The following is a 25,384-nucleotide window of genomic DNA, read 5'->3' on the forward strand; positions in this document are numbered from 1 at the left end:
CCTGACCTGATTAGCTTTCCCAACCCCAATGATCCCATAGGATAAGTAATGTGGTATCCGCAGGTTCGGTATCTGCTGGGAACTTAACTCCAGGGGATAACAAGAATTGGCTGTAATACAAGGCTATTTTGATGACCTTCTTCCCCCTTGTCTAGTCCGTATATCTTCTGAACTGCTCACGTTGCCGCTTCTTACAACTTTGCCTTTTAGGAAAACCTACAACAAAAAACATATTGCATTGTTGAATGGTCTAAGATGGTCTGGTTTTCAGGTTCCAAAGCAGGCAGATCAGGAGAAGAGGGAGGGGTGGGATATAGTGAGGAACAAGGAGTCTGCTCAGCAACTTCTCCCATGGATAGGGGGGCAATAGTGGTTGGCAACCTTCAGTCTTGAAAGACTATGGTATAAGCCTACAGCATCTGGTATTCCCAAGTGGTCTCCCATCCAAATACTAACCAGGTCTGACCCTGCTTAGCTTCCAAGATCAGACAAGATCAGGCACGTGCAGGGGGCAATAGTAGGAGAGAGAGATGCCTTCATCTCCTGCTTGTGGGCTCCTGAGAGGCATTGGTCAGTCACTTTGGGGGAAACAGGATGCTGGACCAGGGACCTGGAGTCTGATCCACCAGAATTCACTTACTGATAAGCCTGAGGAGCTAGCACAGAACCCCATGGCTGTAGTGGTAGAGTAATAGTAACAATATTTATATTAGTAAGAATATTCATATGCCACTTTTTACTTTGGTGGATCAGATATGGAGGTAGCTGACAGTATTCAGGCTGGACTTCCAAACTAGGGGCACCCTTGACCCCATTTAACACATCTGCTGGGCTTGCCAAAGAGTCAGTGTGCTGGCGGCACATGCAATCTGGTGCCAAAGATTGTCTGCCAGAGGCCTTGTTGCAAGACCTGCACATTACAAGATTCAGGCACAGCCAGAGCAAGAAAATGGGTGGAACAATTTTCTTGGGGAGGGTTTGCAGAGGGAGAAGTGGTGGGCAGGGGAAAGTGTCAATGCCTCCACCATCTGACTCTCTCCTCAGAATGGCCCCCTGTCCCCCTCCCACATTAGAATTAGGAAGTAAGCACAGATTGGGAACACTTGCTGTTCGTTTGCCTCCAACCGTACAGTTCCACTCTAACTTCTGCTCTCACATTTTTAAATATAGGTTGAGTGGAAGACCAGAAAGACCCTCTATGGTCACTCGCATTGCATCTCAGCATCAGGAAACTTGCGCACCTGAACGCTCTGCCGCTCTCACAGCATCACACCAGCCATGGGGAAACCAAAGAAGAAAGAGGAGGCTGTCTTCCTGAGGAAGAAGATCACGCTCGTGAGGGCTTTCTCCCTCCTTATTGGCAGCATGGTGGGAAGTGGCATCTTCATCTCCCCCAAAGGAGTCCTGAAAAACTCTGGCAATGTGGGTCTCTCCTTGGTGGTCTGGTTTGCCTGTGGGATCCTCTCTATGTTTGGTGCGTGGTGAGTTTCTTTTCTCTCCTTCTTCGGCTCTTATTGGACGAGGAGGCTAGTGATCTATTTGATCCAAAGCAAAGTTCTTCCGTGGCTTGTCAAAGAAAACGAAGAGGAAAGGCCTCTCCGTTTGCAACACAATGCAAAGTTTTATCGAGCAGAGGTCGATTGGCTGTTCAGGGGCACTAACAGCCCCATCCAACCTAAGTCCCCCTGCACTGATGCAGCCACAACGGGGCATGCTCTGCATCCCATGGGAAAGTTTTGGGTTCTGGAAGCCTCCGTGAGGTAAGGAAACACTTGTTTCCTTGCCCTCGGGCAAGCCTCCACTGCCCCAATGGGTCTACTCAGATCTGCACCAGCTATTTTCCTGTTGCAAGTCTGGGTGGACCCAGGTAGGTGGTGGACTGAGACCGAGAAAACAGAGCTGCTGCTGCTGCCACCCCCTTCACAAGCACAACCATACTGCCCCCTTCTCAATCACTGCCCCCTTCTCGGTCTCAACTTGCCCCAGTCTCATCCCTGTTCCTTCCTCTCCCTGCCCTGTTCCACCAACCACCCACCTCCTATCCAACTGACCAGCACTTGGGCTTCTCTGGTGGCTGCTGGCACGGGGCTGTGGCCCTGTTGCATAGAATGTGCTTTGTGATTGCTGTAAAGCATTCTGCAGTGCTGGAATGTTTGTTCCAGTGGGTGCAGAGGCCGAATAGGATTGGGCTGTAAGATATCCCCAAAGTGGGCAAGGTGCAGTAGTGGTTAGAATGCCAGACTAGGACTGTGGAGACTCAGGCTGCAATCCTATCCACACTTACCAGACAGTAAGCCCCATTTAGTAGAACAGGGTTTACTTCTGAGTAGACAGACTTAGGATTGGGCTCTCAGTTTTCTCTCAATCTTGAAAAGTCATGGGGTAAACCTTGAAGCTCAGCGTGGTCTCTCAGCCTAACAAACTTCACAGGAATGCAGTGATGCTAAAGTGTGTTGCGTGTGAGTGGAGGGGCTAACCATGTAAGCTACACTATGTATCTACTTCATGGGTGTAGATCCCACCCCTCAATGGACAAATGCACTCAGGGCTATTTTGAATTTACAAATCCTAATATAGGGCAATGAAAGCAAAAGTGGCCAGTACAATGCCTCAGTAGCAGATACAAGCACAGCACATCAAGCACTCAGTCACAGTTTGGGAAGATGACAAGTTCAGTCCAACTTGTGGCTTTGTTGGTTCCGCCAGGTCTTCGGGTAGAAACACACGGTGAAGAACGGAGGCTGCAAACGTCTGCCTCATGGCTAGAGAAGCAGGGCCAACAATCCTCAGATGTGCAGTCAGGCAGCTGATGTAACTATTTGGACGGCTCCTGCTCCCCTGATACCTCCTCTGGTTCCCACAGTGTTGTGAGCCATTTGCCTTGAACTTGGGTAGACGCTTGCAAAGCCACAGGGAGTTAATGGGTAACTAAAACGAATTAGGATCTGATGGGAATGCAACCTTATAGGAACCCCGCATTGCATCATGAAATTTGGAAGGCTGGTTCAAGGCCCTGGACTTACAGGATTTCCACTAAGTACGTAGATTACTAAGAAGCTCTCATGTCAGCAATGGATCCAACAAACGTATTTTCTGATGGATTGTGGTAAACCTGGGATTGAATATAGCTTATATGGAGATGATCTGTCATTTGTTTCAAACTCATTGTCTGACTTGGGAAGTTTTAATTTTTTTGGAAGGTTCTTTCCCTCTCTAGCTGCTTGAACCCTTATGCAGTGGCACTGCTGGTGTGTACTGACCCTGGGACAGTGACACCTCCCTTGTGTGACACCTCCATTACCTGTGCGCCTGTGCGTCATTGTGTGCACCGCCAAATTGCCTCCAGGAGGCCACTATTTGTGGTCATTCAGAGTCATGGGCAGGTGAGAGGGCTCATCCATTGCCAAATGCAGCATGAAACTCTTCTCACTGGGTGCCTATCTCCCTCCACCCTGCCCCAGGACATAGTACCTAGAGTGATCTGCCCTATCCCCCCCTTTAGCAATGCTACTGCCCAAACAGCACCATCAACTCTATCCAACTTTTGACCTGGTGGAGCCTATCGGGCAACAGATGGCTTGGGCACTCCTCTAGTCCTTCTGGCCCTTCTTGGGTCTTGAGGAGCGTGTATGCTTGACCCAAGGGAGTTGATTGCCCATCAGAAGTAAGGGTGAAGTAACCTAGAGGTGAAGCAAAAAAGAGAACTTGACTTTTGTGGTTGTTCTTTTATGTTCTGGCAATAAACCACCACTGGCCATTGCTTCCATCCACATGGCCTTCCAGAACCCGCTTGAGGTGAAGTTGCTTCTTTGGGAGGGGGACGGAGAGATGGCAACCATATGAAAGTAAAGAATTTGGAATAATACTTCTCTCTCTAGCTCATTTCTACAAAGGAAGTTATTTGACTATTTACCTGTGCAGAAGAGTACCTGAAAAAGCCAAAACACTGTGTGAACTGAGATCCTAGTCATACAGAAATGACCAAATCACTTTTAATGACATTTGTCCACCAAAGAGTCATAGCTGCTGCTTGAGGATGTGAGAGCCAAAATGGAAGTCATCCCTATCAGAGAAAATGAAATGGCAACTTTAAATGGAGAGGATCCTCAGTCAGTGGGCAGTGATTTCATTTGAACTGTATGCCCCTTCTCCAAAAAATGAGAGTGAAATGCCTGAAGCTCTGGTTCAAAATAAAGCAGTCAAAATTCTAGGATATCTGTTGACGAGACGTTGTGGATATACATGTGGCAGCATCATGGGTTTATCACGGCTTCCAGGTCTTAAGCTCATGTTGTCAGTAAGGGTCATTCTAACTGATTTTAGCAGATCATTGCAGAAGTTGTACTAAATCCTTGTGCTACTTTGTATTGTTCTGAACCGAGTTGCAGCGGTTCTGGTGTGCTTAGACATTTTTTTCCCTGAAGCTAAAATTCAAGATGTCAGTCCTTGATCATTTTCTAACACTGCATGGAGGCAGGAAAGTCATATTCACCATAATCCTAGGCAGCTTGGCATTTGTTTTCAGGTGTGGTGGAAGTGTCCAGCAACACAAGGTAGTAGCTAGCGAGAAATTTTACTTTGTGCCACAGGGAAAATAAAATCCTAAATAGATTATCTTGCAGTATGTTGGCAACCTTCAGTCTCAAAAGACTATGGTATCGCGCTCTGAATGGTGGTTCTAGAACAGTGTCTAGTGTGGCTGAAAAGGCCGATTCGGGCGTGACAATCCCTTCCACACCGGGAGCAAGTGCAGTCTGTCCCTGGTCTGTCTCCCTGGCTATGGGCCTTCCTTCTTTGCCTCTTAGCCTCAGATTGTTGGCCAAGTGTCTCTTCAAACTGGGAAAGGCCATGCTGCACAGCCTGCCTCCAAGCGGGCCACTCAGAGGCCAGGGTTTCCCACCTGTTGAGGTCCACTCCTAAGGCCTTCAGATCCCTCTTGCAGATGTCCTTGTATCGCAGCTGTGGTCTACCTGTAGGGCGCTTTCCTTGCACGAGTTCTCCATAGAGGAGATCCTTTGGGATCCGGCCATCATCCATTCTCACGACATGACCGAGCCAACGCAGGCGTCTCTGTTTCAGCAGTGCATACATGCTAGGGATTCCAGCTCGTTCCAGGACTGTGTTGTTTGGAACTTTGTCCTGCCAGGTGATGCCGAGGATGCATCGGAGGCAGCGCATGTGGAAAGCATTCAGTTTCCTCTCCTGTTGTGAGCGAAGAGTCCATGACTCGCTGCAGTACAGAAGTGTACTCAGGACGAAAGCTCTTGCACATGTTGGATAAAGACTGCCTGGGATAAATGTCTAGGATTGGGACCAGGGGCAGAGCATGTGCTTTGCATGCCTGAGGTCCCAAGTATCTTTAAGTAGGGTTTTTTAAAACTTTATTTTCATTTGGTGAAAGATATATAACCAATACATTTGACCATTACCATATGAAAAAAGAATGAAGAAAAAGGAAAGGGGAAAAGGGGGGCAAGGATCATAATGCAGGTTTTACATTTGGTTAGGGGTTGGAAAAAAACAAACCCAATGTTTAAAATTTTGGAAAGTCACTGTTAATACTGAGCTAGATGGACACCAATGGTGGCTTCATACATTCATCACTTGCTTCAGGGAGTCTATTTTTTATTCTCCTATTGGCAGCCAAAATACATGGGCTTTTAAGGGGATGATAATCCACCCACTTACAGAGATTGGTTAAACAATGTGTGGGGGGTCCTGATGGTTCATCAATTTACCTGTCAGGTACATGCAACAACAGCAACCCCGCCCCCCCAAAAAAAAACACCAAGGAAGATCTGATACAGTTCTTAACACTTGGTTGCCAGAACAACACTGCAGAATGCCAACACTCTTTCATAGTATTTGGTAGGGAAACTCCTTAAGATGATTTACTAAAGTGTTCTTCTACTTGAATTCTTCCAGGTGCTTTGAGTTATGCAGAACTTGGCACGCGAATCACCAAGTCTGGAGGCCATTACATCTATATCTTGGAGACACTGGGCCCTCTGCCAGGGTTCCTGTTTCTATGGGCTGAATACTTTGCTATAAGGTAAGCTTTTCCATCTACAACCTGCCATGAATTTATGAGTAACTGGAAGCGAATAGTAACTATAGGTGGAGTAACTACTGACTTCGGAACCAAATTCTAAAAGTTTCCAAACTTACCTGGGTCATGACACCTCTGCAGCCTCTTCTACCTGGTTCAACTGGGTGCCGCCATCTTGGATCTCACAAGATTTGGCAAGATCCAATATGGTGGTGCCCAGGGGAACAGGCAAGAGGGACTGCCAGGGGACTTCTGCTGCACCCCATGAGTGTGCTGCAAATGCCTCAAGGCAGTGGTTCCCAAACTTTTTAGCATCAGGACCCACTTTTTAAAATGACATTCTGTCGGGACCCACATAGCTTTATATTCTCTTTACATTTACTCATGCTTGCAAACTGCAGGAACTCAGCTCCTTGCAGGGCAGTTGGCAGACTGTGGAAGTTAAGCTCTTTGCAGGGTAATTAGCAGCTACAGTATCTGATTTCTGAATAGCCTCAGGGCTTGAGGCAAGTGGGTCCCGACCCACAGTTTGGGAACCTCTGCCTTAGGGCGCACATTGGGAGCCCCTGGTAGACTAATGACTACTGTACATTTTATTTCTGGGAGAATGGCAAACTTCTGCGAATAAAAGGATGTATTACCCTTGGGCTGACTTGTATCAACAGTGCTCATTGGTTATAGAAACATGATATCTTAGGGGTACAGCAGATAAATGATTTCTCTAATGTCAAAGTTTTGCGTACATATTTGACATCCCATGACAATTGATTTCCATGCTGGATATTTGATTTATTTGATTGTTAACATGCAACAGTATTTACTGTTTTACAGTAGCTAATATGAAAATGGTATTTGACATTTTTTGATAATGTGCACTGATATCTGACATCTGTCAAAATTAAAAAAAAAAATCAAGATACACCAAGAATTCTAAAGGACACTAATTTAGAATTTTGAGATAAAATTTCAGATTCACAGTTAATTTTTGCATTCAGTACGGAATGGCAAAATGTGAAATATTGGCTCATATAAAATATTTCTAAATATTCCTTTCATCTTTTATTATGTGTGGTAATGTCACAGTCACTGGAACAATTAAAATGTGGGATATTTAGAAGTGCTGCCATGTAGTTTTATAACGATGTCAGACAACACAAAGGATGCAGTTTGATTCTTTTAATTAGGAGAATCAAAAATTCAAGGTTTGGGTCATGGCTGTTCTGTATCTGGTTCTTCTAAATATTGATCTTCCATATTTGGAAAGTGCTAACCATGTAGGTCACAATCCACAGCACAATTAAAAACATGGCAACGTTTCAATTAAACTGGATTTCTAAGTTGTTCAGAGTGAAATTTCACTTTTTTTACCCTGCCTGCTCTTACTCCAAAGATCTCATGCTTTGTACATGCCTTGGCAGGGCTAACCATTTCTGTTGCCTCTCTCCTCCCTACAACACAGAGAGAGATCAGTCTGAGAGATTATGGTTGAAGGCCAAACAGATGAAATCCCTGGCTGTGCTAGGATTTGAATACAAGTCTCTGCGGTCTCTTGCATAACAACTACATCTGCAGTTTTTCTTGGAGTCTTATCATGGAACATAATCCACTTTCTTTCTCAGGCCGGCCAACAGTGCGGTTGTTGCACTGGCTTTTGGGCGCTACATATTGGAACCTTTTTTTGCTCCCTGTGCAGCTCCACTGCTAGCTGTGAAACTTGTGGCTCTCCTTGGCTATTGTAAGTACAAAACAGAAGTGCTACTCCATCTAGTTCCTTTGGGAGTCCCATTGATTGCATATGGTCAGTTCTCCCTTTGGAATGAACAGTCATTTAGAAACGAATGCTTTTGTTCTCTTCCAGACATAGTCCTCATCTTGAACTCGTGGAGTGTCAGCTGGAGTGCCAGGCTTCAGACCATCTTGTCCATCATCAAGCTTGCCGCTCTCATCCTCATCATTGTCCCAGGCATAATGCTTTTAGCCAAAGGTATTTCAGCAATAGCAGCAACAACAAAGCACCTATTAAGCAGTGCAACTGTCAAGGCTACAAAATCTATACAATGCTAAAACATATTAGGACCTTCCCCTCCCAGTGTCCCTCTCCATACACTCACACAAAAGGTCTGGCTCCACATCTCCCACCACCTGATGTTTGGCAGGTGGGCCTGAGAGGTTGGGCCTTTTCCGTTACATCAGTTTCAGCTTCAGGTCATTTTACACCTTCCAGCAGGTTGAAAAGAATGAGGAATTCTTTGCAAGAAAGCAGCTGAACAAATTGTCTCTGGTATTCAGCATGAATGATCTTGAATGTCCCCTAAACCACCGATTTTTTAAAATTTAAATGCTATTCCACTTTCCTGTTAGGGACAGGAACTCAAAGTGAGTTTATCTTATCATTTATGACAAGAAAAAGAATCACTGTGTGGTGATTTTTCCCAGTTACCCTGCTGTGGAAAGAAGATCCATGTGCAAACTCTTGAGATACTTACGTGCATGAAGAATCCAGGCCTTATTTATATACTGATCTAATCTTTACAGGCAAGTTTCTATTTCTACATCTCTTCCGCTTTCTAATCTTTCATTTTTGTGTGTGTGTGGTTTTTTTTTTAGGCCGTACAGAAAATTTCCAAGATGCTTTCAACTACCAGTCAATGGTTTTGGACAAATTACCTTTAGCTTTCTATGCAGGGATGTTTGCCTATTCGGGATGGTATGCATAGTTAAAGTCTGTTCTTACGAAACTCTCTTATGACCCACTCGTGCTGTTGAAATATCTCAACAGCCTTTCCTGTCTTTTCCCTTCCTATGCAGGTTTCAGACTGGTTTTGTACGAGAAGAACTGGTGAGGCCAGAACGGTAAGACAGAGATAATCTTAATGTTAGATGCACCAGCAGGCCTGTGGCCAGATATATTGTAGGGTGTGAGGCTTAAGAGGACACCAGGGATTAGGGATTTGATGCAGAGCAGCTAGAATCTGGGGAGTAGCTGCAGCTCAGTGGTAGGGCACCTGCGGGTCCTGTATCCATGGTTTCACTTATCTGAACATAAGAACATAAGAACAGCCCCACTGGATCAGGCCATAGGCCCATCTAGTCCAGCTTCCTGTATCTCACAGTGGCCCGCCAGATGCCCCAGGGAGCAAATGACTGATCTGTGATAGCAGTCCTCCTGTCACTGTCTCTTCTGTCACTGTGTTGCTTGCAAATGCTAGCAGGAAGCAGGAAGAGCTCATAAGAAGCAGTTGTTTTCACCCTCTAATCCTCTTCCTGTGAGCTTTTCCTGCATCATAAGAACATATGAAGAGCCCTGCTGGATCAGCCCATAGGCCCATCTCTTCCAGTTTCCTGTATCTCACAGTGCCCCACCAGATGCCTCAGGGAGCATACAAGACGACAAGAGACCTGCATCTTGCTACCCTCCCTTGCATCCTGTTAGTCAGTGTTTGCAGGTAGCTTAGAAACAGACAGTGACAGGAGGTCCTGCCGTCAGACCAAGATCAGTCATTTGCATGGTGGGGTGAATTGGTGAACCTCTTCTTGTAGAGTTCACTTCTATCCATGGTATTTGGTATTCACGGTAGCAACAGGAACCTCTCTCCTGCAGATATGGGGGAAACACCCGTACTCATATGTTCAACTTAAAATGCAGTGGTTTCTGACATTTTAAAATTATTTAATACAAATACGTACACGATAAAAAATATTAAAGTACCAATTGCTTGTCAGTTGTCCTAGTGCTTTGGCATTCATTGGCCAGAACACTGGAGGAGGGAACAGGCTTAGTAATTACTGAGCAATAGGGCAGGATACTGTCTGTCTACCTGTTTCTCCTTCTACCTTTGTAAACAAAAGAACGAGAAGTGCATATTCTTTTATAATGGAAGCTGCCAGTTGACAAAGGGGTCTGAAATATCCCAAGAAAGCAAGTCCCCAACAGACTCTCTGTGATCAGGACCAGTTGAAGCTGAATTGGTGCCTGATGCAGCATCCAGATCATGTCACAGCCTTTTGTGGTTTTCCATGAATGCCCATCATGTAAAATATACATTGCAGAGACCAAAATCTCTACCGTGTAGCAAGCATCATTCATTCACTCATCTGTTCAAGACAACAGTGTCTTCTGCCTCATTTGAAGCTATTTCAGTCATTCAGTTTGGGTCACTGCTGGAAAAACTCTTTTGGGAGATGATGGGAAGGGGGCATGCGTGAGTAAGATAAAGTGGTATGAATCAAACTTGTAAAGTTTGCTTTGCCTTGAGAATGCTGGAACCTACACTTCTAATCTAATCTAGGTGCTAGCTTTGACTCCCTCTAGAGCAGGGATCTCCAAACTTTTTGACCAGAGGGCTGCATCTGGTGTGGTGTGAAGGGCTGGAAAAAAAAATTTAAATATACAATTTAAATAAATAAATTGGAGATGGAACTTAGATGAGTGAATAAATGAATGAAGGGGCTCATTCGTTCAACCTCTCTGCCCTCAGAACACCCTCCAGACACAATCAGAGCACAGTTCTGTTCATGTTCAGTTGAGTGGGCCAGAGGCTTTCAGGGGACAAGAGGTCGGCTGCGGGCCGGAAAGAGGCTTGCTGCGGGCTGCATCTGGCCCCCGGGCTGGGGTTTGGAGACCCCTGCTCAAGAGGCTCAATGCGCTATGTAAGCAGGCTTGAAAATTTTCTGTAGCTAATTCCTCTTTGCTCTCACTCTAGCCTCAACAACATCAGGGATTGGAACCAACCAGCCTTTTCCCTGACAATGAGGCAGTCAAAGGATGTCTGAGTGGGGCAGAATTGGATTGGTCTGTGAGCCACCCTTTGCAAGTGATTAGGCTCCAGCTGTTCTTTGAAACCTCCCCATCACCTGTTATCTAAATAATGGTTTAGCATGGGTCAAACTAGACTCACAGAAATGCATCTTCACCTGTCTACTTTTTAATTCTTATTCTTAATAGGCGCTGCATTGACCCTGATCTGGATTGTGAGTGTGGCACTGGAAGTGACCTTTTCGCCAAAGCCTTCTTTGTCCCACCAAAAGCCACTCTCAAGCTCTTTTGCCCCAAGAGGAGACAATACATGGGTGCAAATAGCAGCTTTCTGGCTGGGGCAAATAGCAGTGGCGGGGGGGGGGGAATGAAGGGAAAATGGAGCTGGGGGGAGCATTGTTTAAAACCATCTGTGCCATGCTTCTCATTCAGATTGGGTCTGTGACTGCAGTTTTTAAAACATTAAAAGATGCCAATGCAGTGATACTGTCTCACCATGTATAGTCAGGGCCCAGTCCTATCCAACTTTCTCATTCTGATGCAGTCATGCCAATGGGGTGTGTACTATATCCTGTGTTGGTGGGGAAGTCATGGAGACCTCCTCAAAGTAAGGGAGCATTTGTTCCCTTATCTTGGGGCTGCATCCACTCTAGAAAGTTGAATAGGATTCGGCCCATTGACGCTTGAACTGATCTCTGTCCTTCATCTCCACTTCTCTCCTTTCCCTTTAAACAGGGCAGTATCTTTCTTTCATTTATGTAAATACCTGCCACCAACATTCTGTGTATTCAAGTCTGAATTGCATTGATCTACTTGGGAAATTGGGATTAAAAAGAAATATTAAATAAATACATGGAACAATATTCTTTCCTCTTTTCCTCTCCTGGTTTTTTTCAGTTTAAAATACAACAGTGCTGGTCATACTTGAAGTCATGAATTTCGCTCAGACAGTGATTTGGGGTGGGAGCACTCGTATTCACAGTCTTTTTGTCTCTCCCTTTTTTTGTAGAAATATTCCTCTGGCTGTGATAGTGTCTGTGATCACAGTGATTGTGGGCTATATGCTTACCAATGTTTCCTATTACACCGTACTAACAGCAACAGATGTCCTGGCCTCCCAGGCAGTGGCTGTGGTGAGTTGAAAGCTGCCATTGTTGTTAATATCAGTCTAATGCCCCCCTCCCAGGGTTCAATTTGCAGTTGATGGAAGGGACTTCTAAGACGGTGGCAATGAAAAGCTGGTTTCACAAACTAAGCTTATCTAAATTGTTTGTTATATTATGCCACAGTCCCAGAGCGGCAATTACAGCGAGCTCTAGCTTCATTCAGTCCCAAGGACTGTTATCACCTTGAGTGGTTCCCCTTTGGTTTTCCCTGTAGAGCAGTGGTTCTCAAATGTTTCAGCATCAGGATCCACATTTTAGAATGACAATCTATTGGGACCCACTGGAAGTGGTGTCATTAACCTGGAAGCGAGGTCATGGCCAGAAGTGACATTAATGATGTCACAAGCAGAAACATTTTTCTGCTTAATACTCTCCATATGACAAAATCAAATCAAATTAAGCAAATTAAAAGTTTACAATAAGTATATGTTTAAAAATTTATTTAAAATAAAGAAGAATCCCGCTAACCCTCCCGAGCAGTTGCTGATCTGTTTCAAAAAATTTCTCAAAGGTTGCAGTCCAATTCACACTTACCTGGGCGTAAGCCCCATTGACTTTTTGGGCAAACATTTTGGTAGGGGGGCCACATCATCTCTCTGACATTGTGTCAGGGACCAGGAAAAAAGAGAATTAATTTACATTTCACATTTGAATAAATTTACATAAGTTTACATAAATGAATACTTAAAGATAGAGCTTATATGAATGAATGAATTTAACTGAGCTTATTTATAATACACATGAGAACTATAATACAGGCATGTAGAACCACATGAGAACTATGAACTGTTTCCCGCAAACTTCTTGCACAGTGAAAACATACAAACCACATCAGAAACACACGGAGATGTAAGAACTTGATATAAGTTCTTATAAGATATAAGAACTAATTCGGCCCACAGCTCGGGTCTGGTGGTTGCGACTGGCACTCATGGACCAGTGTGGGCTCTAACAGTCTCTGACAGGGCAGAGACTCATTGGAGACTAGAGGCTCCCTGTGGGCCAAATTGGGGGTCCCTGGGGGCCGGGGTGGGCTGGGGGCATGTAGCCGGGGGTATGTGGGCTGGGGTTTGTCTGCTCCTACTGTAGAGTGAAGCAACCTTTTTGTCTGTCGCGTCTTGCCAGTGTTGCTATGTGTGTGCATGAAGACTGAACAATCTTGTTAGAGAGAAAAAGAATGGGCATGGCATTGTTACCTGCCCTTTTTCTTACCAGGGCTAAGAGCAGTTTGCTGGAGAGAGATTTTGAAATGAGGAAAGGGGTACCAGAGAAAGAATCAAATTCTCCTCCACCAGCATTGTTGCTATCAGGCAGTTTGGAGCCTCCTACAGCTACATTTAAGGTTAAAAGAGAGGGAGGTTGGGATCACAGAGCCCCCACATTATATTAATTAATTTATTTATTTATTAATAATTTATTTAATAAAAATAATAAAATAATTATTAATAAATAAAATAAAAATAATTAAATTTATTAATTAATATAATATATTAATATATTATATTAATAAATTTATTTATTTATTTATTTATTTATTTATTATATGCCATAATATATTAACTGGGCACACCCCTGCTCACCTAAATCCATTAGCACACAATTATGGTCCTTTGATTTCTGTATGCAAGTACAAGGAATTCTGTCAAGAACCTATTATGCAAAATTGTAATGTCGTACTGTACATTCATGGAAAATCAGAGCTCCCTTTTTTGTACTGCATGGTCTGGATATTGTTCCATGTCCCAAAAATCAGGGCAGGACACAAATCTTGTCCTATTTCCGATTCAGTCTGAAAAGCCAGACACAGAATTTCTCAAGTCTGCACCAGCAAAATAGCCGGCACAGACTTGAGAAGCCCCTTTGCAGGGCCTGCGCCCTTACTTGGCGAAGGACACAAATGTCCCCTTCCCCTGAGGAGAGAGACCTCTGGTGTCATCCTGCCACCTGCAGGATATAGTGGTTGCCATTTTGGTGCCACTGTTCCTCCTTGCATCAGGAAGCTTAGGATTGGGATGTAAATGTGGATGTGATAGGAGTGGATGGGACATGCATGCTCACATGGGGCCAGGCAATGCATCACCCCAATTGACCAGTGGGTATCTTTTTTTTCCCCCCAAGAACTGTTTTCCACTTAAATGTGGCACTTACTTGGGCAGACATGCATTAAGCAACCCCTGAGATCTCAACTATAATGTTACCATGTTATAGAATGAAGGCTAACAGAAAAGGCCTCGGTATAGAAAAGTTCCCAGGCTTGCAGGTGATTATAAACCAAAAGGGTTTCTCAATGGGAATATTGTCCCAGGACTGGGAAAGTCTTCTTCATTTCAGGACTAGTAATATATCTGAGCCTTGCTTGACGTGCGCGAGGCAAGTAGAGATCAGGGATAACAGAGACAGGAAGATCAGATAAATGTAAACTTGGAATGAAATGGGTGTTGGATGCCACACCTGGTCAGTGAAGGCCAGCCAGTGATTTTTCTCTCACTGTTGTCTCCGTTCATCACCCGCCTCATGTTTCTGAACACAAACGTGCCTTTCTTCCAGAGTTTTGCACACAGAGCTTGCCAGAGCCTGATCTCACTGGTCCCTGTCCTGGTTTCTTTGTCTTGTTTTGGAACCATGAATGGAGGAATCTTTACGTTTTCAAGGTCGGTGGCTTGCTATTTTTAATGGACTGGTTGGGAGCTCAATGACATGTTACGTGTGATTAGAAAACTCCAATAGCTTGATTCTTTGATGCAATGGGGAGGGGGGAAGAGAGTGGAGTAGAGAAATGGTGTTTTTCCTTAACCCACTCATCACTTTCCCCCCAAACTCCCCATACGTCTCAGACGTGTACCTGAATGGCGAGATGATCTGAAGGGAATTTGGTGGTAAATGACTGGAGGAGGGGCAGGCTGTGGGGGTCTAACACGTGCAACCATTTCTTGGGGCAGTCCAGTTACCACTAGATGAAGTCACCTGCCCAAGTCACTGCATGCCAAACAAGGAATCACAGAGTTGCCCATTGTGTGGCATAGGGACTCTGCAAGTCTGGGTGGGTGGCTCTGACATTCCCCATCCAGCATGTGGCAAACTGGGCAGGAGGCTTTGCCTCCCAAGCTGAGCTCCAAGCAGGCGACTTTTGGGTACTTGATAACTTGGAAGTTCAGCAGCGATATGATGACATCACCACCAAACATCCAACCCCTTTAAACCTTTTCTGCCCAATGTGGCATATACACAACAGGGATCAAATGCGCACCCCTGTGTGCCAGGCAAAAATTATTAAACAAAAAGGTTGCTGACCCTCCTATGAAGAGAACCAAGTGGACAGCCCACCCATGAGGCCAACTGAAGCAGTTGCTTTAGGCAGCAGGTTGGTGGGGCTCACCAACCTCCAACTGCCTACTCACTTGCCCTGCTCCTCCTCATCCTCCTGCTCCCTGGATTGGTAAAATAAGAGGAGGCAGAGCAAAAGAGGAAGTGTGAAGGAGAGGAGAGAGAACTGTAAATCTAAGAACTCTTAACCATTAGATTCATTAACTGCTTTTTCGAGAGAGAGAGAGATCAAAATGGCATAAGTGAGGATAACTAACTTTGTCCTCCAACAACCTTATGAGGTAGGTAGGTACTACTTTCTCACAGGTAGTATAGCATTGAGGGTTGCCAGCTGTTCTGCTGTTCCTGCTCCTGTGCATTTGACAGCAACATACATGCAGAGGTTAATGGCCGTGTGTCAGGCTGCTGTGAAAAAGGCTCAAAAGCAGAGCCAGCAGGTCATTTGTCAATCCTATGACATTCCTTCTGTACAGATGGTTGACTAGCTGTGACTACAGCGATGTGCCCATGCATGAGAGAGGATGGGGAGATGGAGCTTATTCTACACATTGCACATTACAAAGTCTTCCATAACTTATTCCTTTAGGCAGTGGCATAGCTAAGGGGGTGCAGGGGGTAGCAGCTGCACTGGTCATCAAGTTTTAGGGGGGCAACAAGCTGAGCTTGACACTAGTGACCAAAATTGTGAAAATCTTGGTATGTATGAATAATACCATCATGTTATATATCATTGGAAAGGTAATTTAATGCAGAATGCAATGAAACAAACTGCATGGAAATATCTGTATTCTATCAAAAGTTATGGCCAATTAACCAGAAAATGAAAACACAATTGCCTTGTGGAACAAAAAGTAGATTTGCTTAACTTGTGTTTTGACCTATGAGACTGATTGTTCTGAGTGCCAATGAGATGTTATTATGATACAGCATGGAACCAATAACTTTATATTTATTTACTTAATTAAATTTGATTTTGTCATGCTGGGGGGGGGAGCTCCAAAATCTTCTTTGACCCCAGGTAGCAGGTAGATGCCTTAGCTATGCCACTGACTGGGGGGAGGCAACAGAGGAAGTGGGTGGTAAGCTGATGGGGGGGGCGGAGGTAGGTTCCTCCCAATTTTCACTTTTTAAAAAGCCCAGGCATGATTTCACTTCTGGTTGTGACATCACTTCCGGGGCAACATTTTGTTGGCACCGGGCTACACGATCATTAGCTGCACCACTGCCTTTAGGGAACAGTGACTTTTAATGAAAGTTCATGGTACATGGAAGGGAAGCTGACAATTGTCGAAAAGGGAACAATATGGTTGTTAAGGATATAGCTTCTGGAAATTGTGCCCAGGAATGCCGTTTATTAAACTATAAGAGCTAAAGGTTTCAGTTTTTTCCTCTGATATTTTTTCTGTCCAGGACTCTCTTTGTGGCTTCAAGAGAGGGGCAATGGCCTCCCCTTTTCTCCATGATCCATATCCAAAGACATACGCCCCTTCCAGCCGTTCTGTTGATGGTAAGATTCTGTTCCTGCAGCATCAAACAAAAAAGGGATCTGACTGAAGAAAGTAGAAAGCCTGAAATGATTTGAGCCATTTAAATGCCAGGTCATTGGAAATGATACTGGTGGGTGAGTGAGGTTTATGCGTCAGAGACTACTGTTTACCAAGGAACAAATCTCTTCATTGCACAAATTGGAGATTTTTCTCTTGACAAGTAGTAACTGGAGTATATGTGTGCGCAATCTAGAACAGGACCACTGCTCTGTCCCCACAGTTTCAATCCACAGCCATCTGATAAAGCTCCTATTTAATTCTTTTGATGCATTAAAATAATGTTTAGTGTCACCCTAAATTAAATCAGATGGAACAGACAAAAGTGAAGGGAGAGGGTAGGATCTGGTAAAGAAATAATTACAATTCTAAATGGTAATAGAAGGTGGGGGAGGGGGGAAACAAGGCTGTGCTAGGAAAGCCTTTATAGAAGAAACCCAGATAGTTTTTAAAACTTTTTATTTAAAGATTAGAAAATTTTGCAATGAGGACTTTCATGTTCTGATCTGTAGCCATTAAAGGAAACAAGTCCTGAAGTCTGCATAGGGTCACTGAGATTTGGGTCATGTACAAGTATTTAAATAAATAAATAAAAATCAGAATGATTAATCAAATACAGGTTATTCGTTGGTTGACAGCCCTAGTTGACACATGTATTTTGTACTGATGTCCTGTAAAATATTTCCTTGACTCAAAATACTGACTTTTTTGTAATTGATTTATCCCTTCTGTGTAAAATGTTGACCTTGGACGTGAGTTTTCACTCTAAAAAGTGAGAAGCCAGGTCTGAAACTTAACTTCCTCCATTCAAACTTTAGCAAACCTGCAGTCTCTTTTGGATAGGGTTGCACGCCCCCTAACACCGCAGGCTAGGGGACCCTCCTAGAAGATCAGGTGAAGGTAGAGGATGTCTTGTACCAACTTCATCGGATATGCCAGCTGCATTCTTTTGTGGAGATTTTGGATCTGGTGTCAGTCATCCTTATTGTAGTGATTTCCAGGTTAGATTACTGTACTATCCTTTATGTGGGGTTACCCTTGAAGACAGCTGTCATGGGGGCGCGAACCCCGATGGGGATGACGCACCCGTGGGGACCCGGCCGGGCTGCAGGAGCTCACCTGGAGAAGAGGCCAGGGCAACTTCCTCCGGGGGGCTGTGGGGCTGGGGCGGATGCCCAGGACCTGCAGCCGGGTGGCCAACGGCACCAACGGGGCTCACTGCCTCCACCGTGATGCGACCCCATGCGGGAACATCGCCACGCTGGGGAGGCAGGACGCCCCTCCTGCCCACATGGGTGACAGTGGGACTTGGGGGTGGCCGGTGACGGCGGCACCCAGCGGGGCGGCGGAGGGGCGTGCTGCGGAGGGGCGGGGATGCCCCGCCGGCTTGAGAATGGGAGGGGTAGAAAGGAGAGGCCCGGAAGAGGGTGTAGGCAGGCGTTGGGGAGGAAGTATAAGAAGAGGAGAGAGATGGGAGGAAAGGAAGGGGGCCTGTGAATGGAATGAGGCCACTCCCCTTTGCCTCAGAGGGATGCGAGACAAGGAAGAGGGAGAAAGAGAGCCTGGGGAAACACGACCCAAGGGACGCCTTGGAGCCAGTCCCTTCGTAGGACGAGGAAGAGGGCTTGGAAAGGGAACGCCCTACCATCCCGGAGGAACCCTAGACGTGTCGGGGAAAGACCCGAGCAAGGGAAGTGGGTGTTTGGGGGTATCTAGCCTTGACACTCCCTTACGTCGAGTTTGTGAGAGACCGGTGAGAATACAGGGGTTGGCTATGAGAAGAAAGTCTCGTTAAGTAGAGAGGAACGGGGACTCATGAATGTCAAAGCGCTGACTAAATTAAATCGCATACACAGAACTTGGACTGCCGCCTCTACTTCTTCCCGACCAGCGGGTAGGAGGAAGGGAACCCCTGGGGGGGAGGCGGCTGCAGGAGTGGACATCACAACAACCCAGAAACTTTCATTTGGCCTGAATATGGTTGTTGAAGCCTTGTTTGGTCTGGGGCCAAGTGATTGAAGCCAACCTCACTACTACCAGTTTGTTTCTGGGCTCAATTCAAGGTGCTGAGTTTGACCTCTGACATCCTACCTTGCTCTCAGGTCATTGTTCTCAAAAACACCTGCTCCCACTTATGCCTGCTGAGATCTCCGTTCCACTGTTGAGGACCTTCTCCATGTTCTGCCACCATCAGTTGTGTGGCAGATGTGCATGAGAGATTAGGTCTTTTCTGTCATGGCATTCAAAAGTGATGTCATGGCACTGCAAGTGATGGAGTCAGGCATACCTAAAGAGGTGTGCCTAACTCCATCACTCTCCACCTTTAAATGGACAGTGAAGGCTGTTCTGTTTCAGCAAGCTTTTCAGCATGGCTTGCCTTTATGATGAGTGTTTTAATTCATTTGTTACTGTTTTAAGTGAAGCTGTTTTTACTGTTTTTGATTTGTATGCTTTTTGTAAGCCACCTTAACTGCAATCTTAAATAGAATGGGAAAGGGAGAGAAAAGTTTGAGAAAGAAACAAACCCCACCCGTGTAGTCCTGGGCATCGCAAATATTGGATTGCGCTAGCAGAAATGGTTTTGAAGATCATATGCTTAGATGTCAGAAGCCTTTCTGCAAGAAGTAGAAACCAATCTTTCCCCTGATTGTCTTTGTGAAACCTGAGACCATGGATTACTTACTCTCATTCATCCTTTTGCCCCTCAGTTCCCTTTGGTCACAGCCATGATTTGTGTGGGAGATCTCTACCACCTCCTGAACTTCTTCAGCTTCTCCCGGTGGCTCTTCATAGGGTTAGCCACTCTTGGGCTTATCGTCCATCGTTGCCGTCACCCTGAGATACTCAGCCCTTTCAAGGTAATGGTGTGCAAGCCTCTGTGCCCCAGCATCTACCACTGTTTGAACTCTGCTTAGATCAGAGGTTTCCATACTCTAAGCTCTCAGGGCCACATCACCCAGTCTTGTTCTTAAAGTGGGCTGGAGAGGGCCAATGTTAGAAAATATCATATACGATATCATACAATATCATATCGTATGTTTTGTACGTAATGCTAAGAAATTTCACAAGACGAGAACAATATCAGCAGTTCTGGGACTGCTTGCTCACTGAGAGAGACCCAGACCAGCAGTCACTTCCCCCAGCAGGAGAAAGAATCATACAAAGCTTGAACTGAAACTGAGTCAGACCTTCCTTGGTTCATCTAGGCCAGAAACATCAGCACAGACTGGCAGTAGCTCTCCAACAGTTCAGATAGGGATTTTTTTTCTTCTGCCCTACCTGTAAGGGATTGAATGTGGGACCTTCTGCATGCAAATCACATGCTCCACCACTGAGCCAAGGCCCTCCCCTTAAAGAAAGGTAAAGGTGCTGGACAGGTGAGGATGAGAGCAGAAGTGGTGAGAGCGGGGCACTGGGCTCAACGGGACAGTCAGAATTTTTTTGGCAGGCCAGATGTGGCCAGTGGTCCATAGTTCGGGAACCCCTGATGTATCTCTACATGCTGGTGTAGCGTACAGGCGTGCCCTGTATCCATGGGGATTCCATTCCAGAACCCCCCCCCAGGTGTTAAGTGAAACCGTTGATATGGGCGAACTCTTTATCCCATCCTCCAGAGCATTTTTAATGCTTCATAAGGTATTTACAAAGTCACTTCTGGTTCCAGGGAGGAACCGGAAGTGGCTTTTTTCACTGTTAGGCTCAGTCTGAGCTGGCAGAGGTCACAAACAGATGTCTGCAGCCTCTGCTGGGCTCAGAGGACCCTCCAGAAGCAAGGGGAGCAGCCTCCGGAAGGGGCATGCATGGGGGATTCACAGGTAGTAATAGTAGTAGTTGTAAAAATATTTATATAGCACTTTTTATAGAAAATGTAGTTCAGAAATTGGTTATATAGCTAAACAAAAAAAAAATGGTTCTCTGTCCCCAGAGGATTCACATTAAAGTATGCAAAAGAGACACCAGCAAGAGTCACTGGAAAAGAGACTGTGCTGGAGTGAAGAGGAACAATACCTTTCCCACTGATAAATAAGGACATTACTTTAAAGGGGACCTCTTTTTTGCTGCTTAATAACGGCCACAGGGGTGGGGGGATCCAAATCAGGACTGTGTCATCATAGGGCAAACGGCTTGAATCCTGAGCTCCCACCATTGTTTCAAACATGGATCATAGCCCCATGCTGCTGTATGCCTCAGGAGGAAAGCTCATGGCATCCGCAACCGGAGCTTGACAGCCTGACCATGTGTGTAACATCACGTTGGTCTTTGCCGTGCCTTTCCACAACATCTGAAAGCATAGTGGAAGTGCTTTCAGATGTTTGTAGATGTTTGCTGTGCCTAGCCATGTACAAAACCTTGAAAAAAAGGAACAAGCTAACTTAGGAGGCAACAATTTGGACACCTCTCCCAGTTGGGCCTGTAATCTAGAGCCAGAATACCTGCCTTATGCAGTATGCATCTGCTGCCCCCTAGTGGCCACAGACCAAAATCCCTCATTTCCATGCATTATAAACCAAGGAGGTCTTCTTGGTTCAGCCTTGTACATTTTTTTGTTATGGCTTCCACTGAACAAAACTGTGCACTGATTTAGCACATCCAGTCTCTGCACTCATCTGGAATCACTCCCCACATGGAATCCTCTACACATGTGGCAGAGCAGAGTAAATGCACACCAAAATCGCCAACCGCTTTAATTTCTCTTAAAGAGACCGCTGCTACAGAACTTTTGGTCTCAGGCCCCACCTGGAAGTAAGTTGTCCATGGGGGTGGGGGGGACACCTCCTATCACTCAGGTCCCATTTGAGGAAATATCAGCCAGCTGTCCTTCAAAATTAAAAAGTCATAGCATAGTCATAGCATAACAGATGGTCATTCACTAGCTGTAGCAATACAACAACCTTGTGAGATAGGTAGCTGAGAGAGGGTGTCTAGGCTGAGGTCATCCAGTGAATTTCATAGCTTAGAACTGAACTCAAGTCTTTGGAAGCCAGTACAATTCCAAACCTTCTTTACTATATTGCACTGGCTCCCATACAGGTGATGAGGCACCACCTAAAGCCTTTGTGTGGGTTGATAAAATGACAAAGGCAGGAAAGGGTGGGAGTTATTTTGCTGTAGCAAAATGTTGCACTATTTTACTCTATATTGGATAAAATACAGAGAATCTAGACCGGTGGCGTTCAAAGTATGATAGGCACCTTGCCGAAACATGCAGTGATGTCGAGTAAAATCTGTATTTCTCCCTGCATCCAGGTCCCTCTTGTCATCCCCATTTCCTTTACAGTCATTTGCCTTTTCACTGTGGGAATGTCCTTCTACTCAGACCCAGTAAATATCAGCATCGGCTGCGCCATGGTTTTAAGCGGCTTCCCGGTTTACTATCTGCTGCTCAACAGGTCCTTGCCGAAATCTTGCCTTACTGCATTCTGTGAGTCCTTTAGGAGTCATTGATTTCTCTTGCAACTCTCCTGCACAAGGTGTGAAGTTGCCTTTCTGTGAGTGGAAGATGCTGTCTGCAAGTGGCACTTTTGGATCCAACTCCCTACCTGGAGGACAGAGTGATCAGGTGTCCTCTTTTTCCAGGACATATCCTCCTTTTTAGCCTCATGTCCTGGAAAAGAACTGAAACGCCCTCCTTTCCCCTGTGAGGAGGCAGCACATGGCCTTCTTGTATTTAATAAACTATATGTAATATAGTTTAAATTTAATAATATAGTGTTTAAATTAACCACATGAAATCAATCTATAAGTGTTTTAAGATTTTATTTCATCGTGTCCTGCATTTTTCTTGGGTGTCCTACATTTTGGGGTGCCCTGTCCTCTTTTGTGATTATGACACCTGGTCACCCTGCTGGAGGATGACTGACCCTTGAGAACACAAAAGTGGGCCATCCAAAGCTCACCCAAGACCTCCACATGCTTTCTCCTCCTTCCACTGCTCCTTGGATTCGAAAAGAAAGAGGCCAATGAACATTTTCTCTTCTGCACCATTTCCCTCTGCCTTTCTGAATTCAGGAAATCAAGAGGAAGAGGAGGAATGGTGGAGGAAGGCAGGCACTCCCCACAAATCCACCATTTGAGACAATTGCATAAGCTGTCCTCATGGACAGGAGGATCTTGTGACCTTCCCAAACATTACCCCAAACAAATTTTACTCCTGTTCTTTGAGTTCCTTTCACCCGCTACAGTATTTTTACTGTGCTAATAGCTATCTAAAAACATCTAAATGGGCATATAGAAAAAGAGTAGATATGTGAAGGATGATCCCATCCCCAGTAGCATAGGTTGGGAGGGGCAAATGATAAGTATTGCAGCATGCCATGTAAACACCCCCTCCCACTGACCAATGGAACCATTCCAGGCAGCAATGGCAACATGCAAGCTCTCGCCAAGTAGCATCTCCTGCGCATTGCTGTTGCTGCCCGCAATGACTCTGACAGTGAGTGGGAGGGCCGCTTACACGGTGTGTTGCGGTGCCTACAGTACTGACTGGTTTGCCCCCCCCAGCTACACCACTGCCCATCCCTGTGAGCAGAAATGTTTGCTTTGAACAGTTGCTACTCAGGAAGACCTGACACCTGAATGACACCTGAATGAATGATGTCATTCATTCATTATGTTGCTGCCCTCTGTCAAAGTAGCAGCTGTTCAATGATACCTTTTAAAAACTTTACTCACCCTTTTCCTCCTGCTGCAGATTATCTGACGCTGAAACTTCAAATCCTCTTGAAAGTGGTGCAGCAGGAGATCAGGACTTATTGAAGGACCCAAGAAGAAAAGAAAGCCAGAAACATATGAACAGTACTTAGAAGCAGCTAAGAAAACTTAGAAGTTTTGTGGAGATCCTCAGTGAGCTTACATAAGCACAAAAACGTGGCTTTGCTTCTAGCTAAGTGTTTTAACACCAGGCAGAAAGTTCATGAGAAGTTCCCACAAAATCAAAGGCACAGGAAACCTTGAGTTATTCTTTTGACTGTGTCAGAAGTAAGACCTGTGCTGATCCTGGTGGTATTTTCTTTCTCTGCAATGGCTATGAGAGCATCCTCACACCATCCCTCAATTCCCTCTTCCCTCTATTGCTTCCCTCTATTCATAGACTTGGAAGCAATCATTGATCATGATACACAGGTTCATTTTTTGTCCTAGTTTTGATTTGATCTGGTTAACCCATTTCTGCCCAGTCCACAGGTGTACACATTTTATCCCTGTTGCGTCTATGCAACGTTGGACAGAAATGGCTTAATGACAGGTGTTTTTGTGTTTAATCTGCTCTGGGTTGTGTTCTAGAAAAGCCAAAAGAAGTTCCCAGAAGAGAAACAAGCACTGCTTCAATAGAGGTGTGGCCATTTTCATGTTGCTGCCACAGGAAAAAGATAAACTAGGACCCCAAAGTGCGAACCCAAAAAATAAAACTTTGTAAAAAATAGAAAATGTGTCATTACACAATGTATATGTGTGAAATAGAAATGTATAGTAACCCTTATGTGGAAAGGAGGTTCCACATAAGACTGTAGTAATACTAATCCAGCAAAACAAATAGATGAGTATATGCAATCTCTTCTGTATTGTAACCAGGTACGTGGAAGTCAGTGAGAGAAAGCTAATAGGACAGACTTCTCCAAAGAGTATGTTTAGAACTGGGATGTTGGTGTTAAATGCAGTTCACTGCAAGTCGGAGAGTCAGGGACACTGTTAATGCTGCATGTCTGTGACATGGGAGCAGTTGTAAAGGCTCTTCAACACAGAATGCAAATAGAAGGGGCCATGAACTAGGGAGGCCCCTGGATAGAGCATCTCCAAACTCCACTAATCAGCAGCAACGTGAGGGCAGTTCCAACTGTGACATACTGCTCACAAGGAAAATAGCTCCATGTAAAAAAGAAGCAAACCAGGATTCCAGGGGACATGTTAGAAACTTTGGGTTTGGGTCTGGTTGGTTTGGGTCTGGTCGGTGCCTAGATGAGAAACTGCTTGGCAGCCCTATCCACATTGCCTTGGTGTCGTACACTTGGTCTCACTCCCAGGGTTTTGGGTGCTCAGAGTTGTTGGTTCTGAACCCTAGAGCCCTCAAAGTTCCCTGTTCGGTAGTACTGCCACCACCCTGTAAGAGCCAGTGCCTCAGTCCAGGGATACCGAGACCCTCTAAGCTTAACTATATCCCTTGTAGGCACTGAGCACTTTCTTTACTTAAAGTCTCAGTCCTCAAGTTACTAGTCCACGATGAGGATTTGGTAGCTTGCTGAACGGCTAGGCAGGATTCTGAAACTTTGTCCCCAGCAGACAATGAACCAACATGTTAAAAAAGATTTTTACTTTATTAAGTACATAGGGTTACAAAAAGTTACAAAGGCAGCAAATGCTAGAGGCATAAAAACTTCTAGGAAACATATCAGCATAAAATAATAAAGCTAACTGGATAACTCTATTATTCTCTGACTCTCACCTGAGTCAGCTTCTTTTGTAGATCCTCAGGTCAGTTACCGAAAAAAGGCCACATGGCCGGGCAGGATGTGCACCCACCACCTATCTCACCTAGAGACAAAGACCAAAG

At 45.1% G+C, this 25,384-nt stretch overlaps 1 protein-coding gene across 1 annotated transcript; it reads left to right on the plus strand.

Annotated features, from left to right (window-relative positions):
- Positions 1–1,278: 1,278 nt before the first annotated feature.
- LOC136657311 (cystine/glutamate transporter-like) lies at positions 1,279–23,595 on the plus strand. The gene is made up of 12 exons (XM_066634090.1): positions 1,279–1,474; positions 5,926–6,052; positions 7,669–7,784; positions 7,908–8,033; positions 8,657–8,756; positions 8,858–8,902; positions 11,815–11,938; positions 14,519–14,622; positions 16,706–16,802; positions 19,548–19,697; positions 22,087–22,261; positions 23,531–23,595. Exons 1-12 carry the CDS (start codon positions 1,279–1,281, stop codon positions 23,593–23,595), a joined length of 1,425 nt encoding a protein of 474 aa, XP_066490187.1.
- Positions 23,596–25,384: the final 1,789 nt, after the last annotated feature.

The sequence above is a fragment of the Tiliqua scincoides genome, chromosome 7 (assembly GCF_035046505.1).
Source record: "Tiliqua scincoides isolate rTilSci1 chromosome 7, rTilSci1.hap2, whole genome shotgun sequence".
In the NCBI taxonomy this organism is placed as follows: domain Eukaryota; kingdom Metazoa; phylum Chordata; class Lepidosauria; order Squamata; family Scincidae; genus Tiliqua; species Tiliqua scincoides.

What these genes read in the sequence shown, in the direction of transcription:
- LOC136657311 (XM_066634090.1), top strand. Translation starts at nt 1,279, where the DNA reads ATGGGGAAACCAAAGAAGAAAGAGGAGGCTGTCTTCCTGAGGAAGAAG. An exon ending in GCTGAATACTTTGCTATAAG is followed by an intron (nt 6,053 to 7,668) that starts GTAAGCTTTTCC and finishes TTTCTTTCTCAG; the next exon opens with GCCGGCCAACAGTGCGGTTG. An exon ending in GGAATCTTTACGTTTTCAAG is followed by an intron (nt 14,623 to 16,705) that starts GTCGGTGGCTTG and finishes TTTTCTGTCCAG; the next exon opens with GACTCTCTTTGTGGCTTCAA.